Source organism: Epinephelus lanceolatus, chromosome 11 (genome assembly GCF_041903045.1).
Source record: "Epinephelus lanceolatus isolate andai-2023 chromosome 11, ASM4190304v1, whole genome shotgun sequence".
Classification (NCBI taxonomy): Eukaryota; Metazoa; Chordata; class Actinopteri; order Perciformes; family Serranidae; genus Epinephelus; species Epinephelus lanceolatus.
Window position 1 is genome coordinate 16,289,072 of NC_135744.1, and position 14,709 is coordinate 16,303,780.

Consider the following 14,709-nt stretch of genomic DNA (forward strand, 5'->3'; position numbering starts at 1 on the left):
GTGGGGCTTATTTTGTTTACTTTATAAGCTACTGGGTGTTTTATCCCATAAAAATACGTTGTTATTTATGAGTTTAATTATATTTTGTATTAGTAATCCGAATCTGCAACTAACTAAAGATGACAAATAAATGCACTGGAGTAAGAAGTGCAGCCTTTGCCTCTGAAATATAGTGGGGTGGAAGTATGAACTATGAATGGAAACACTTAAGTAGAGTACAAGTACCTTACATTTGTAATTGAGTAAATGCATGCTGCTTATTTACTTTCTATCACGGTTTAATTGTGAGTAAAAGTCAAATAAAACATCATCATGACTTCTAAATCGGACAGTTTAGTGAAGTACGAGGAGCTCCTGAACGCAACAGGATGGAAGGTGGGTTTTTCTCCTCTTTTTGACTCTTTTGGGGAGGGGGGACAAAGCATTTCCTTTTTTTCCATTTGCATCACACTGTGGAGCAAAAACACTCCCGTCAGTCGTCCACATCTAGAGAGGATTAAAGTGAGCAGACCTGGAGGAGGATGCTACACAAACTCAGCGTCGGTGGACTCTGGACCTTCATTTTGGATTTAACAGCCAAAGTTTGACGTAGGCTAATTCTCCCCCGGATAATCAGGAATAGTCTGGAGTGTCATCACCATGGAAATATTTCCCAAGGAAAAATAAAGATATGCTCAACTTGGACTTGGAGGTGAACTGAGAAAGTTGGGGAAACATTGAAAGCAAGTTGTGAGCAGGAGTTGACGGTTTTCCAGATGTCTGTGCTGATGCAGACAGCGGCTGTCTAATGAAACACATTCACACCCCAAAGAAAGAAAAGTAGCACATTTCTTTATTTCTTGCAACTCTGGATTTTGGGGAACAACTACATGACTTTAACTTTATCCTTCACTCTCCCCTGGGATTGTCCAGCCAGCACTCCCATTAGAATAACGGGTTCTAAACTCTGAATGCTGGAAATAACAAGTCGTCGACGTTTCTGGATATGGACGGACACCGAGGAGACGAAATAAAGGAGCCGTTTTATTAAATTAAGACAGACGCTATCATGAAAATGTGATTTGGGTGAAGTCGTCGGAAACTCATAAGGGAAGTCCCAATGAGTGGCACACAGTCAACTCTCACTGACAGGTAGGCTAAATGCCCTTTTTCTCAGACTTCCTTATTTTTGGTCTTTGCTCTTTGAATACAGCACATTTGTTCTCAATTTATCAAGTTCATACGGGTTTCAGAATCGGTTTGACAATGGAAAGACAACTAACCGCATCACGCCAAACTCCATTGAAAAAATGGCCCATTGTAAGATTATCGCACTTGTTTGACAACACATATAACCAGAATAACATAACATACAATATTATCATTAGGTTCGGTGTTCTGGTATATTCGGCAGTAAAATGATCAACCAAAAAATCCCCAGCTGTCTAAAAAGTGTTAGTTTTTTCAATTTAGCTTGCCCTTTTCATGTCGCATTGTGGTGGCAGACCACGGCCTCTGGGATTTTTTGGGGATATTATTTTAAAGTTAAGTTTGTGCATGTTCTGCTGGATGTAAGCCGAACTCAATACAAGACTTTCACGGTTTCTGAGAGTGCTTGTATTATCTTCTATATTCTATGTTTTTCTGGAAAACGTAGGTAAAGTGTAAATTTACAGATTTTTCGACGGAGTTCGTGAACAGGGTTTCTGCTATTCACACCAAAAATGAACAGAAAGGGGCTCGTTTTTTTTCTCTTTCCCCCCTTGGTGACAAGCTGCCTTCCCAGCCAGCAGGGGGCATTTTACTGGAGTGATTCATTCTTTACTTGTGGCTCCTAAAAGACCAACCTTTTATTAGAGGTTCCTGCACATTTTTCTGTTCATATCTCCAGGACAAGTGCACAGCCCAAGTCTGAGACAATTTCCTTGATGTCTGGCTTGAATAAAGGTGGATTGAAACATCTCTGTGTAAACATGTACTTGAGTATTTATATAATGAAACACTTGCACAGAAGGTCCCATGGGAGTTAAGCAGATACCTCCATATGTTTCACAGTCACATGATGTTATCTGTGATTGTCAACAGGGTTAATCAAAGAGTCTCATTGACTCTTCGCAACTGTCTACAGCATTGTACACAAAGTTAAAAGTCATATGAAGCTGTGCATGTCAATACATATTGACTATAGACCGTTTCAAACCGGACAACATAAACATTCTAAATGGGTCCTTTTGTATTTCTTCTTTGAATTTATGTTAATGCAGAAGCTGACAGGAAGTAAACAGGGACCAAAGTTGTTGCCCTAGCAACAGAATATCAATGAAACGGTCCATATGGTCACAGAAAACACAGGTTGTTATAAGAAAACATTTATTTTGCACCATTTATCGCCTGGTTCTTGTTTATGACTTAAGTGCCTGATAAAGTCTTGCAGCTCCAGAGTTTATTGGTACCAACCTGAAGCATTTCTGAAAGAATTGTACAAGGTGAATTGTTTAAAAAATGTTAATGGTTGACTTTAAGCTTTTCAGATTCCACCCCACATAAGTCACTTGTGTATTTTTACACTCAGTAATCAGGAGTTTCCTCTGAGGAAATGCCAAAACAAAGGCACACATGACTGCCTCGGAAAGTCAAACAAAGTCATTTGATTTCTTGACCTTCAGCGGACCGAGCCGCTGCTCTGCCGCTGCTCTGCTTTTTTAACAAGACTGGGCCTCTTTTTGTGTCGTTTTGATTCTCTGTCATGTTTCCATCACAAATTCCACATAAAGACCATATACAGTTAAAACAGACTGTGGAAGTGGAAAGCGTGACACACACTGTAGGATGGACTTAAAGGGAAAATCTACCCTGAAATGGATTTCACAGATATCTGTGCAACTCAGGTTAGATTTGCTAGATTTATTATGACATGGCATGTGAATGTTACATTTATTTATTTTCCAACTGAGAAAAAAATAAGCATGCAGTCATAGGGGTGCCATGAAGAAAAAGAAATCTGCAAAAGAATAAAACAAAAAGTGGAAATATGAAGAGAAATAGATAAAAGAATAAAGAAGTAAATAAAGAATGTGGAAATATAAAAATAATTAAATGATAAACAGGGACAATAAAAGGAAAAACCAAAGACAATAAGGAAAAAAAATAAAGGAAAAAATAAATAAATTACATTATATAAAAATAAATAAATAAAAATATGCATAAAAATAAAGTTATATGCAAACAAATCAATAAATATATTTTTAAACAAATTATACATAAATATGTACAGAAATAGATAGAAAAAACGTAAAAATAAATGAAAACACTTGTAATTATTCTTGTATATTTAGTTGTTTGTTTATTATTTATTCTTTTATTTATTTCTCTTCATATTTCCACATTTATTTTTTTTATTATTTTATGGATTTTTAAAAAAATTATTATGGCTCTTCTTTTTTTTTATTTTATTGGTGAAATTATGTGACAACAGACAAGGTGACATAGAGGACAAATACATTACACCAAGTGGAGTACAAACATTATTATGGCTCTTCTACGACTCCATAAAATAAGTGTGTAACAAAAATGCATTATCATAAGAAGTGGAATTTATTTTCGGAGTGGGAAATATTTTTGAAATCATTATCCCACAGGAATAAGGATGAACAACGATACTTCATTTTGGCTTGATTGTTTTCAACATGGCGGCTTGGTCACAAACATTCTCATTTTACAGCTAAACAGTACACTAAAATATGTTTCTGAAAACATTTCAGGTGAGATATAAGCAATACAATAACAGATTCTTGATTCATAATTGAGTTTTTAACAAGCAGTGACTGACATTGACAGCTGCGTGAGAGACTCCTCAGCTCTGATTGGTTGTTGTTTGTGCTCTGTGGTCGACTCCAGAAAATGCCACTAGAGGCTGTAGGAAGAGGAGGGGGGACGTGACCCTTTTCACTGATTATTTGTCTCATGTTCAACCCCAAATCCAGAAAAGTTGGGACGCTGTGTAAAATGTAAATATCCACCAAATCTGTTTTGACCTATATTCAATTGAATACAATACAAAGACAAAATATTTAATGTTCAAACTGATAAACTTTTTTTGTGAAATTTATTCTCATTCTGAATTTGATACCTGCTACACATTCCAAAAAAGTTGGAACAGGGGAGACAGAAGACTGGGAAAGTTGTGGAAATCTAAAAAAAAAAAAAACCCTCCTATTTGGAACATTCCACAGGTAGACAGGTTAATTGGTAACAGATTAAAAACCATGACTGGGTATGAAAGAGATACCCTCAAAGGCTCCGTCAGTCACAAGCACGGACAGAGTGAGGTTTATCACTTTGTGAAAAACAGCGTGGGCAAATAGTCTATGAACAAAGTTCAGAACAATTGCAAGAAATTGAGGCATTTTACCATCTACTAGTGGCAAGGCTGAAAACCATCATTAAATGGCGGTGACCTTTGACCCCTCTGGTGGCACTGCATTAAAACAAACGTGATTGTATAAAGGACAGTAGGGGTCTCCCTAGTGTATTGAATAGAGCAATCGTCTTCCACGCGGAAGGTCCAGGGTTCGAATTCTGCTGGGGTTAACGTCAGCAAAGGGGTCGCAAGAGGTTCCCACCGCTGAATCAAATGGGATCAGATTCCTTAAGGAGGCTTCAGGATAAGAAGTAACTCTGGAATATGAGCTAAGTCTTCAACATTCGTGCATCTCAAGCCCACTGTAGCCGAGAGGTTCCAGATGTAAAACAAGTGGACATTGTATAAAGGACATTACTACATGGATTTGAAAACACTTTGGAAAACCACTGCCAGTAAACACAGTTCATCGCTGCATCTACGAATTCAAGTTAAGACTCCATGCAAAGTGAAAGCTAAGATCAACAACATCCAGACTTCTCGCCAACTTCTCTGAGTCCAAGCTCATCTGAGATGGACTGAGACAAAGTGGAAAAGTGTGCTGTGGGCTGATGAGTCCACATTTCAAACGGTTTTTGGAAATCATGGACGTCGTGTCCTCCGGATTAAAGAGGAAAAGAACCATCCAGAGCATTACCAGCACAAAGTTCAAAGCCAGCATCTATCCCATGGCATCGTGGGTAACTCTCACATCTATGAAGGCACCATGAATGTTGAAAGGCACATAGAGGTTTTGGAGGAACATATGCTGCCATCCAGACGACGTTTTTTTCAGGGACGCCCCTGCTTATTCCAGCAAGACGATGAGACACATTCTGCACGTGTTTCAACAGTGTGGCTTCATAGTAAAAGAGTGCAGGTATTAGACTGACCTGCCTGCAGTCCAGACCTGTCTCCTACTGAACATGTTGCGCATTATAAAGCACAAAATATGACAATGGAGACCTCCGACTGTTTAGACAATGAAGTCGTATATCAAACAAGAATGGGAAAAAATTTCACTTTAAAAACTTCAACAGTGAGTGTCCTCAGTTCCAAAACGTTTACTGAGTGTTTTTAAAAAGAAAAGGTGACGTCACATGGTGGTAAATGCTCCTGTCTGAACTTTATTGGAACGTGTTGCAGGCATCAAATTCAGAATGAGTGTATATTTACAGTAAAACAATACCTATCAGTATGAACATCAAATATCTTGTCTAAATATGGGTCAAACAAGTTTTTCAAATCACTGCATTCTGTTTTTATTTACATTTTACACATCATCCCAACTTTTTTGGCATTGGGATTGTATGTCTTTCAGAATATAGCCACAGTTTCAGCAAATATCACAGGAAGTTATTTTGATCAAAGTTACCAGCTGTATCTTTAAGTGAAAGTGCAAAAGCATTAACAGCAAAATGTACTTGAAGTATTACAGTATTCGAATTGGTGGGCACAGTTATGCCTTTCAGACAGTTATTGTGTTATATATATCATAATATTTATTAAATTGAGTACCTACATACAAAAAAGTACTATATTTCCCTCTGAGATGTAGTGGAGTAGATGTATTCAGTAGCATAAAACTGAAATACTCAAGTAAAGTATAAGTACCTCCAAATGGTACTTAAGTGCAGTACTTAATAGTTACTTCACACCACTGCTGAAGCCTGTACTACAAAAAAAAGGTTCAGTTGCCCGGCAACATTTGTGCCAACTCCAGCAGTGGTTAGGTCACTTCTTGGATGTTGTTCAAGGGTTTCTCAGTGAGAAGAATTCAGTTTGAGCAGCCTGCTAGGTTCCTCCTAACATTTGTGGTATTTTACTGTTTGGATGTGACAACCCCCAGCATGGCACATGTTCTCCTGTCTGCCTAGCCTCGAGGGATGGACTGAAACCACCCTCTTTTCTGTAGATCACTGCAGAGGGCTTGTTTGGCTCCAAAAACTTTTACTAGTGGAAGTAACTTCAGGCTCACAGTTCCCTGGAGGCTGGGCAGAAGCAGTCGGCTTTTAGGCCTTTTAAGGGAAACTTACTTTATTACAACTTGGGTTTCATTTTAGCAGCTCTGACCATTGCTTTTATCAGTTCTGTCAACATTGTCCTTACCAAAGTAATTGTGGAAATCGGGAACACGGCTAAAAAAAATAGGTACAACAAACAGAATAAGTGAGACAATCAGACCGGCCAACAGGTTTATCAAAACAAAAGCAAGCAGTAGAATTATCAAACAATCTCTGTGTTATCCATCAGAGTTTATAGACACATTTTTGTAACATGCAGAAACAGACAATCTCACAACCATGCTGCCTCGCCTGGCGATTAATCAGCTGTGTGCGGGTGTGAAAGGAGGCCGGATTTCAATTTCTCTCCCAAACTCTTTTTTTGATTCATCTTCACACAACTACTTCTGTGACATTTCGTGTGAACAACTGAGAGCAGCTCCATGAATGCTTTCATGGAGAGACTTATGAAAGTGTGCTCTGTCCCCATTTGGACATGTTGTTGTGCCTATTTTTGTGATATTCTGCCCCAGACACATGTGGTGCCTCTCTCCTTATTGCACATGCATTCAAGGGAGAATTGTGCAAATAATAAACATATAAACAGAGTTTGATTATGTATTCAATAAGATAGAACATTATTTATCCCAAAGGAGATTGCTGTGCAGCAGTTGCAATACAAACCACTGGGATTACAAAGGTCGTGCACTTTGCGACAGTCAGTTTTGAATGGAAAATTTTCTGCTTTGAAAACCAGCTGATGAGAAGGAGCCAGAGAGAAAGTCAAGGAGATGCAGGCCTTTAAAACTAAAAACAGATTTTTATCAGACACATCTGATCACACATCACATCTTACTTTTTGTTTCCCATGAATGTGTTTAATGCTTCCTACTGCATTATTGCTGCAAATAGGAGCCTGATCTTGGTAATGAATATATTGAGGATGACTGGCAAGAAGCAGTAGCCTCTGCCAAAACCACTTTCTTCTGTAATTGATGAGAGAAACTCGATACAAACTACTGCACAGATGCCACATTCACAATGTCTGAGAATGCCCTAACATCTCAAAATTCTGAAGTAGTATTGCACAGGAATTGAGCAAGATTTTCCCACTAAAAATAACCAAAGATCCAGGCCTCTTCAGTCTGAGCTTGCCCTCTGAAACACTGTCCCTGCGTAAATCTGACTTCAAACTTTGTGACAAGCTCCTACTCGTGGCTAGGAGGTATATTTTAAAGCAGTGGATAACTGACAAACCTCCCTCAGTCACACAGTGGAAAGACTAACTGCTTGATTGAAGGAGGATGATGGTCTGTTTAAAGGCCCTGATCACACAGTGATATGTTGCAGTGTTTTGCAGGTGCGCTGCACTGTCTTTTTTTAATTTAATTTAATGCCACTCATGGTAAAAAAGGCTTGCTGCGCCTTTTTATTGTTGGCACGCAACCACGGACTCACCTCCCTTTTCTAACCTTCCCGTATAATCAATGTACTGTTTATTTATTCATTTTTAGTTATGTCACAGTAATTAGTATCTAGTTCCTTAAATGTTGAGGCAGAGGGTACTTGCTGTAACTCTGGTTTTGAGTGAGAGGCCGTCAGCAAATACTTTGCTGGACACAGGGAAACAGAGATTTGTGTGGGTACATGAGACCCCAAAAAAGAGGGTGGATCATGGGGAGTACCACCAGTTGGTCCAGGAGCTTCGCCTCCATGATGGCTGTTCCTAGGCATATTTTAGGATAACTCTGGGAGTTTGACGACCTGCTGTCTATCATCGGGCCGTATAGCTCTGGGTATCCAGCAACCGCTACCACCAGTTTCTCCTCCATTGTTTACCAACTATAAACTTGTTGTCGTGACCACCACAGAAGGCCCTACTCTCAAATCAACAATGGGAAAAAAAATGACGAAAGAAGAGATGAGGTGGGGTGTTTTTCCACTTCGACTTGACGTTTTTTCAACTCAAATAGTTCAAAGCTCTCTGGCAAAAATGGCAGGCACCTAGAGCGCAGAAACGTGAGGCGTGTTGCACCGCAAAAACCATGGGCAAAAAGCTTCATTCTCATTGAATACAGTAACAAAAAGGCACCTCTCGTGGCTAAAACGCTTTCTGTGTGATCAGGGCCCAACCGACTTCAGAGAACTACAGTGATGTAGGCCCCCTGTTGCATTGCCTAATGTTGCTGTGCGTCAGCGAAAAAGTTGCACGTGAACACACCGCAAGGACTACAGCCGACCTGCATGTATGTTCTGCGCCTGTCTAAGAGGAAATAACTCTGACACACCAAGCTGATGGTCAGCTGTCGGTCAATGTTGGGTCATCAGTGAGCATCTGTTGCCCTAGTCAATGCAGCGTGTCCCACACCGTTGCCCCTTGTTGGCACCTGTTTTTAGCTGATTAAGCATGTTAAATTGGCGTTGTTGTTTACTGTCCTCACTTCCGTTTCTTGTCTCGTGCACTGAGCTGAACTGCCAATCAGAGTGATTTCATTCATGGATGGGCTTTGCTGTTGCCAACAATGACTTAACATGCTGATTTAGCCAAAAGCGGGTGCCAACGAGGGGCAATGGTGTGGGACACACCACACTGACTGGGCGACAGATGCTCACTGACAGAACTCTGTAAGGTGGAGGAGATATGGATTAGACTAGAATCATCTCTCTAGCTCCTAGGTGAATAACCTGCTCATTTGTTTGGGGGTGGAGGGGGTCAGTTGTAACGACAAAAATAAATAAAAATCTATGTTAAAAAGAAAAGAAAGAGAGAGACTGCTGTGAGATCAGGCAATTAGGCCGCAGCGATGTCAGTCTGAAAATGAATAGCAAAATGAAAGCAAGAGGACTGTTTTTCTAATGACGCAAATTTGGTGAAATGAGCACCTGATGACCTCAGAGAAATTCCACTGCTTACTGGCCTCTCCTTGCCTTTCTGAGTGTGTGTTGAGGTCGGGTCCAGGGTCACTTCAGAAGCTGACTGTGTAATGAGCTGCTGTCGTAGTAAATCAGGTGCTCACATCTAGACGCAAATACATGTAAATCTGGCCCACGGAGCTCTTACAGAGAAATCAGGGAGGAAGTACTGCCAGGAAGAGGCTCTGTAAGTGAGGCCATTCAGAACAGGTGCCAGTAATTTATTCTTTGGACGTGGTCAAATGACACGTATGATTTGTTTGAAGGACACCTTAGAGTTACACATGTTCAAACCATCAGGCAATTTGAATAATGACTGCTCTCCCTCCCCTTGTTGGGACGAGACAGGGGTTTCTTTCTGTCCTCTTCAGATTAAATATGACTAAACCTACCTATTTGTTTTGATATTTTACCACAGAGTTCAGCCATGTTTAACGGTGATGCAAAGATCGAGGGTGTATGATTGAGCTGAATGCCAGCAGGCTGTGGACCAGCGCTTTTGCTCTTTGTCACACAGATTTGCTGATCTGTGTGTTTTCCCGCCCGCCGACCTCCCACCTTCCCTCCTCTCCCTCCCCTCCACCCTCTCCACCCTCTCCACCCTACCCGGAGCTCTGACGGGAAGTGGTGACATCACTGTTAAACAATGTCTGTCAGGCCCACCAGACCACTGGTCTTTCCTGACTGACACTGCCACTACCAACCACGCAGAGCTCACTGTCATGCTTCTGCATTTACAGTATGATAAAACACTCATAGCCTCTATAATTTCCTTAAAGATTAATACAGCGACTTCGTTTACAAAGTATACTCGCAAGTTTGATGTTGCAACCTGATTATGTCTTTTATTTTTCCTCTTCACTGCTGCCCAAATGGAGTTAAAGTGCACCCTCATGAAAAAGATAAAATTGTCCCATCAAAATTACGGTGGTTAAATTACCAGTGGTATAATTAAAAACAAATGATTATTGTTTGTCAATGCAGCACAGTAAGCAAATGACACGTGTGACATCTCAGCATCCAACATAATGTAAACATGCTAATTTTCCACTTTCAGATGAATTATTTGGGTTAAAATGAAACTTTTGATATCCAATTATCCAAAAAATATATATAATTTATATTTAAATTGACAAGTACAATCCTGCACACTTTCTGACAGTACTCTACTTCGTTTGCATGCTTTTTCCAGGTTCAGTGTCTAAATATGAAGTTCATGTTGTTCTCATGCACTGTTCGTACGAAGTAATGCACCAGAATTTGTTTATAACGTAATCTTGAAGGCTGCAATCACATGACCAATGTGCTAACAGGAGTAAAGAAGGAGGTAGTATGAAGTAGTATCCTAAAGTAGGACTTTTCCCCAGGAGTCCGGTGTTTGTGTCTCATATGAAACCAAGTGAACTTTGAGTTATTTTAAGGTACATCACCAGCATGTTTCCTTTCCTAAACCTAATCTGCGTAACTTTATTTGCCTAAATCTTACCTATGTAACTTAGCATTATGTACATAACTTCATTCATTCATTCATTCATTATATTACATAACAGCTTATCCTGTTGGGGGTCGCTGGGGGCTGGAGCCCATCCCAGCTGACACTGGGTGAGAGGTGGGGTACACCCTGGACAGGTCACCAGAATATCACAGGGCTGACACATAGACAGACAACCATTCACACTCACATTCACACCTACGGGCAATTTAGAGTCACCAATTAACCTGCATGCGTTTGGACTGTGGGAGGAAGCTGGAGTAACCGGAGAAAATTAAACTTTTCAGAATCTTATCACTTCCCATTTATTTGGCCGCTGCCTGTCAAAGTGTTGACAACTATAGGTTTAGCAGCTCACTGCAATTGATAATGATCATCAACAGCATTATTAATGAACAAACAAACACCTTAATTTAGCTTCAACAAATCCAGAGATGCAACTTCTGTCAGTCTTTAGCTACATATCTCGTGAATTTATAATCCCAAATGAGAGTTATTTATGTAACTACAGTCCTATGAATTCTAGATGACAGCTAGAGATGGTGCATGATACCAGGCAGAATTAGATATAAATCTTCACACCACTTAAAGTTGATTTATGTGTTAATATGACATAATCGGGATGGCGTTGACCTCATTTGCTTCTGTACGTTATGATTGATCATGTGATCATCTAAGTTGTTGTCTGGTGTCTTGTAAGCCCATCAGTTACTCGATATTAATACATTTAAGGTCAAGTAAATCTTTGACAAACAAACAGTAAGAGCAGCAGTATGGGGCTTATCAAATAACATAATGATAATGTATGAGAAGGAAAGCGTTACCATAGCAACTGTAGATATGTTGAGATTGATGCCTATCCTTGAAATAGGTTTAAAACACAATTCAAGTGTCTGATCTTCCTAACCATTGAATAAGGAACTTAAATGTGTCCATGTGCAAAAAATGTGTCTGTGGCTTTGTTCAAGATTGATTTAGACTTTTGTATATTCATCACTAAAGACAAACAAAGCCTTATCATGACAGATGGCCAAAGAGCAGGCGGGTCAAAGAACATATGTTGTGCAGTAAGAAGTCTGTAATAATTCCAGTTATTTACTGAGGAAAGTAAGTAAAGTAAGTATTCTGGTAGTCAGCCCACAAAACAGGGAGATATAGCCTTCAAAATTTAAATAGTGATGTCAAGTTAGCAATATAATCATGATTTATGAGCCTGAGGAGCTGATCAACACATCATCCAGTGTGGGAAAATATTAGAAATGACAGCACTATTTATGTTATAAACTGTTCTGTATCTCAGTGATATAATCTTTATCAATCACCCTGTGCACCGGTTTAAGTCATTTTATATGAACTCTATATTGTGCAAACAGTTTTGAATATTTTACAGCTTACATTATTAAGCCTCTTGATTAGATCATTTCTGGGAGTTCACAAGCTTATATTAAATTTGGATGTTTGTGGTGATGCAGTGGTGGGAGCCAAGTGATGTCAGATGCAAATGCACAATGATTCATTAATGAAACAGACATGAGAATATTCACTCTGGAAAGCTCAAATGATTAACCAGTGAAGTTATTGTTTACTTAAAGGATACGTCTGGTGAATTGATCTTACTAACAAGTTTTTGTCTGTGTAGCCAGAGTCACAGAGCTCTTGTTGTCCAGAACTATTAAAGGAGCTTTTCACTGCTGAAAGGATGGTCCTCTCACAAACTGGGCTGTCTGTGCAGCAGAAAGACAAAAATACTTTTGAAATTGGTGCTTCATGACCAGAAAAAACAGAGAAAAAGGACTCTGGCATTTGCTTTCACTCAAGAAGAAGAAAACAAGTACAACTACCAGAATGTACCACACTAGACCAATAAATGCTCCCGCAATGCAGGTTGCTTGTCCGAGAAACAATATGGTGGCTGACCGGTAACAAATGAGCTCATTGAACAGATAAATAATAACTTAAAATATGTTTCGGAAGACATTTTTAGATGATCAATAGGCAACACAGTAACACAATCTTGGTTCATATTTGATCAGCACTGCCTAGTATTACAGTTGGATCTGAGTTTTTTCCATCTAAGGCCGAGCAGCTAACTTCACTGGCCGAGGTGGCTACTTTCACTTCAGCACTCATAAAAATATAAAAAATCTAATTTACTGGAACAGTCACAACACTGTTGTTGAGAGTCGTTCCACAGAAATGATGGATTTTAAACAGAAATAGATGTGCGACACTTTACTTTCATGTCATGCACTTGGAGAATTTTTTTATGTCGCTGACAGTGTCATATTTTGTCGCGCAAGGTGTTTGCAAGTGTTACTATAGAAACCACGGAGAAAGACGTTTTAAATCCACACTGACTCCGACCTGCATTCAGCATTGCTGTCCACAGAAGCAGCCATCTGTCGGCAGCAGCTTCTTGGGAGCTGAGAAGAAAACGTCTGGCCAAACTGACTTCACCAGCCTGACTGACAGCAGACATTTTCTGAACTACAGTAGTTTTCACGTCAGTGCCACGGGAGATAAGATAAGATAGTGATCAACAGTCTTTGTATTCACTGAGTAATTTTATTTTTCAGCCCACCGAAACAAGTGAAGGGAATCTGCCACTCACAGAAGCTGATCAGTCAATAAAAAATAGTTAATAAGTTAAAAACTTAAAGGGATAGTGCACCCAAAAATGAAAATTCAGCCATTATCTACTCACCCATATGCCGACGGAGGCCCTGGTGAAGTTTTAGAGTCCTCACATCCCTTGTGGAGATCGGCGGGGGGAGCTGCTAGCACACCTAATGGCAGACGGCACCCCAGACTAACGTCCAAGAACACAAAATTGAATCCACAAAGTACCTCCATACTGCTCATCCATAGTGATCCAAGTGTGCTACAGCCCCGACATAAAAAGTTGTTTCGAAAAACGTCATATGAACTCTGTTTTTAGCCTCACTGTAGCCTGTAGCTCTGACTGCGTCTCTGTGCTCCGCGTTCACGTGTGCGCGCCTGCGCGAGACCAGCTAAAGCATGAGCTTTGCTCACCTTTGTTTACATCATGTGACACGTGCACCGCAGGGAGAGACAACGTAACCACAACCAAACCATTTTAGGTGGGAAATAGACAGTACAGTAACAGAAACTGGTTTGTATTTAACCAGCACTGTCTAGTTTTACAGTTTGATCTGAGTCTAGTCTGAGTTTGAGAGACAAAGGTGGCTGTCTTTCTCAATTCACTTCTGTACTCTTTGTGTTTGTGGTGGTGGCGGGCATTCAAAAAAGAGGAAGTACATCAGAGCCAGCACAATTTTCACAGGGAGATGAGAAGGGAGATCTGGGCGCTTGTAGGATAGAGGGAGGTTTACCATAGTTCATTGACACATACTACACACATTCATTCATTCATCCTCTTGAGGGTCGCGGGGGGGCTGGAGCCTATCCCAGCTGACATCGGGCGAGAGGCAGGGTACACCCTGGACAGGTCGCCAGACTATCGCAGGGCTGACACATAGAGACAAACAACCATTCACGCTCACATTCACACCTATGGACAATTTAGAGTTATCAATTAACCTAGTCCCCACTCTGCATGTCTTTGGACTGTGGGAGGAAGCCGGAGTGCCCGGAGAGAACCCACGCTGACACGGGGAGAACATGCAAACTCCGCACAGAAGGGCTCCCACGCCCGGGATCGAACCGGCAACCCTCTTGCTGTGAGGCGAGAGTGCTAACCACCACACCACCGTGCCGCCCACTACACACACTATTATGATATAACATATATAAAGCTGGTTCAGCAAGCATCCCTTTAAAAACATATCAGTGAGCCACACTGTTGCTCTGGCTAACAATGTTCCTGAACAAATTGGAGTTTATTTGACTCAAGCCCACATACACATAGAGAAATACTCAATAGAGTACCAAAACTGTATTAA

The 14,709-nt window shown here is 40.3% G+C and overlaps 1 protein-coding gene across 2 annotated transcripts in view; it reads left to right on the top strand.

Annotated features, from left to right (window-relative positions):
- The first annotated feature begins 439 nt into the window (after positions 1-439).
- arhgef12b (Rho guanine nucleotide exchange factor (GEF) 12b) overlaps positions 440-14,709 on the top strand; it is a 54,411-nt gene continuing 40,141 nt past the window's right edge. For both annotated transcript variants that reach the window (XM_078172312.1, XM_078172313.1), the window contains exon 1: positions 440-1,131. In XM_078172312.1, the coding sequence (XP_078028438.1) occupies positions 1,100-1,131 (32 nt within the window). In that variant the 5' untranslated portion in view covers positions 440-1,099. The remainder of the gene's footprint in view (positions 1,132-14,709) is intronic.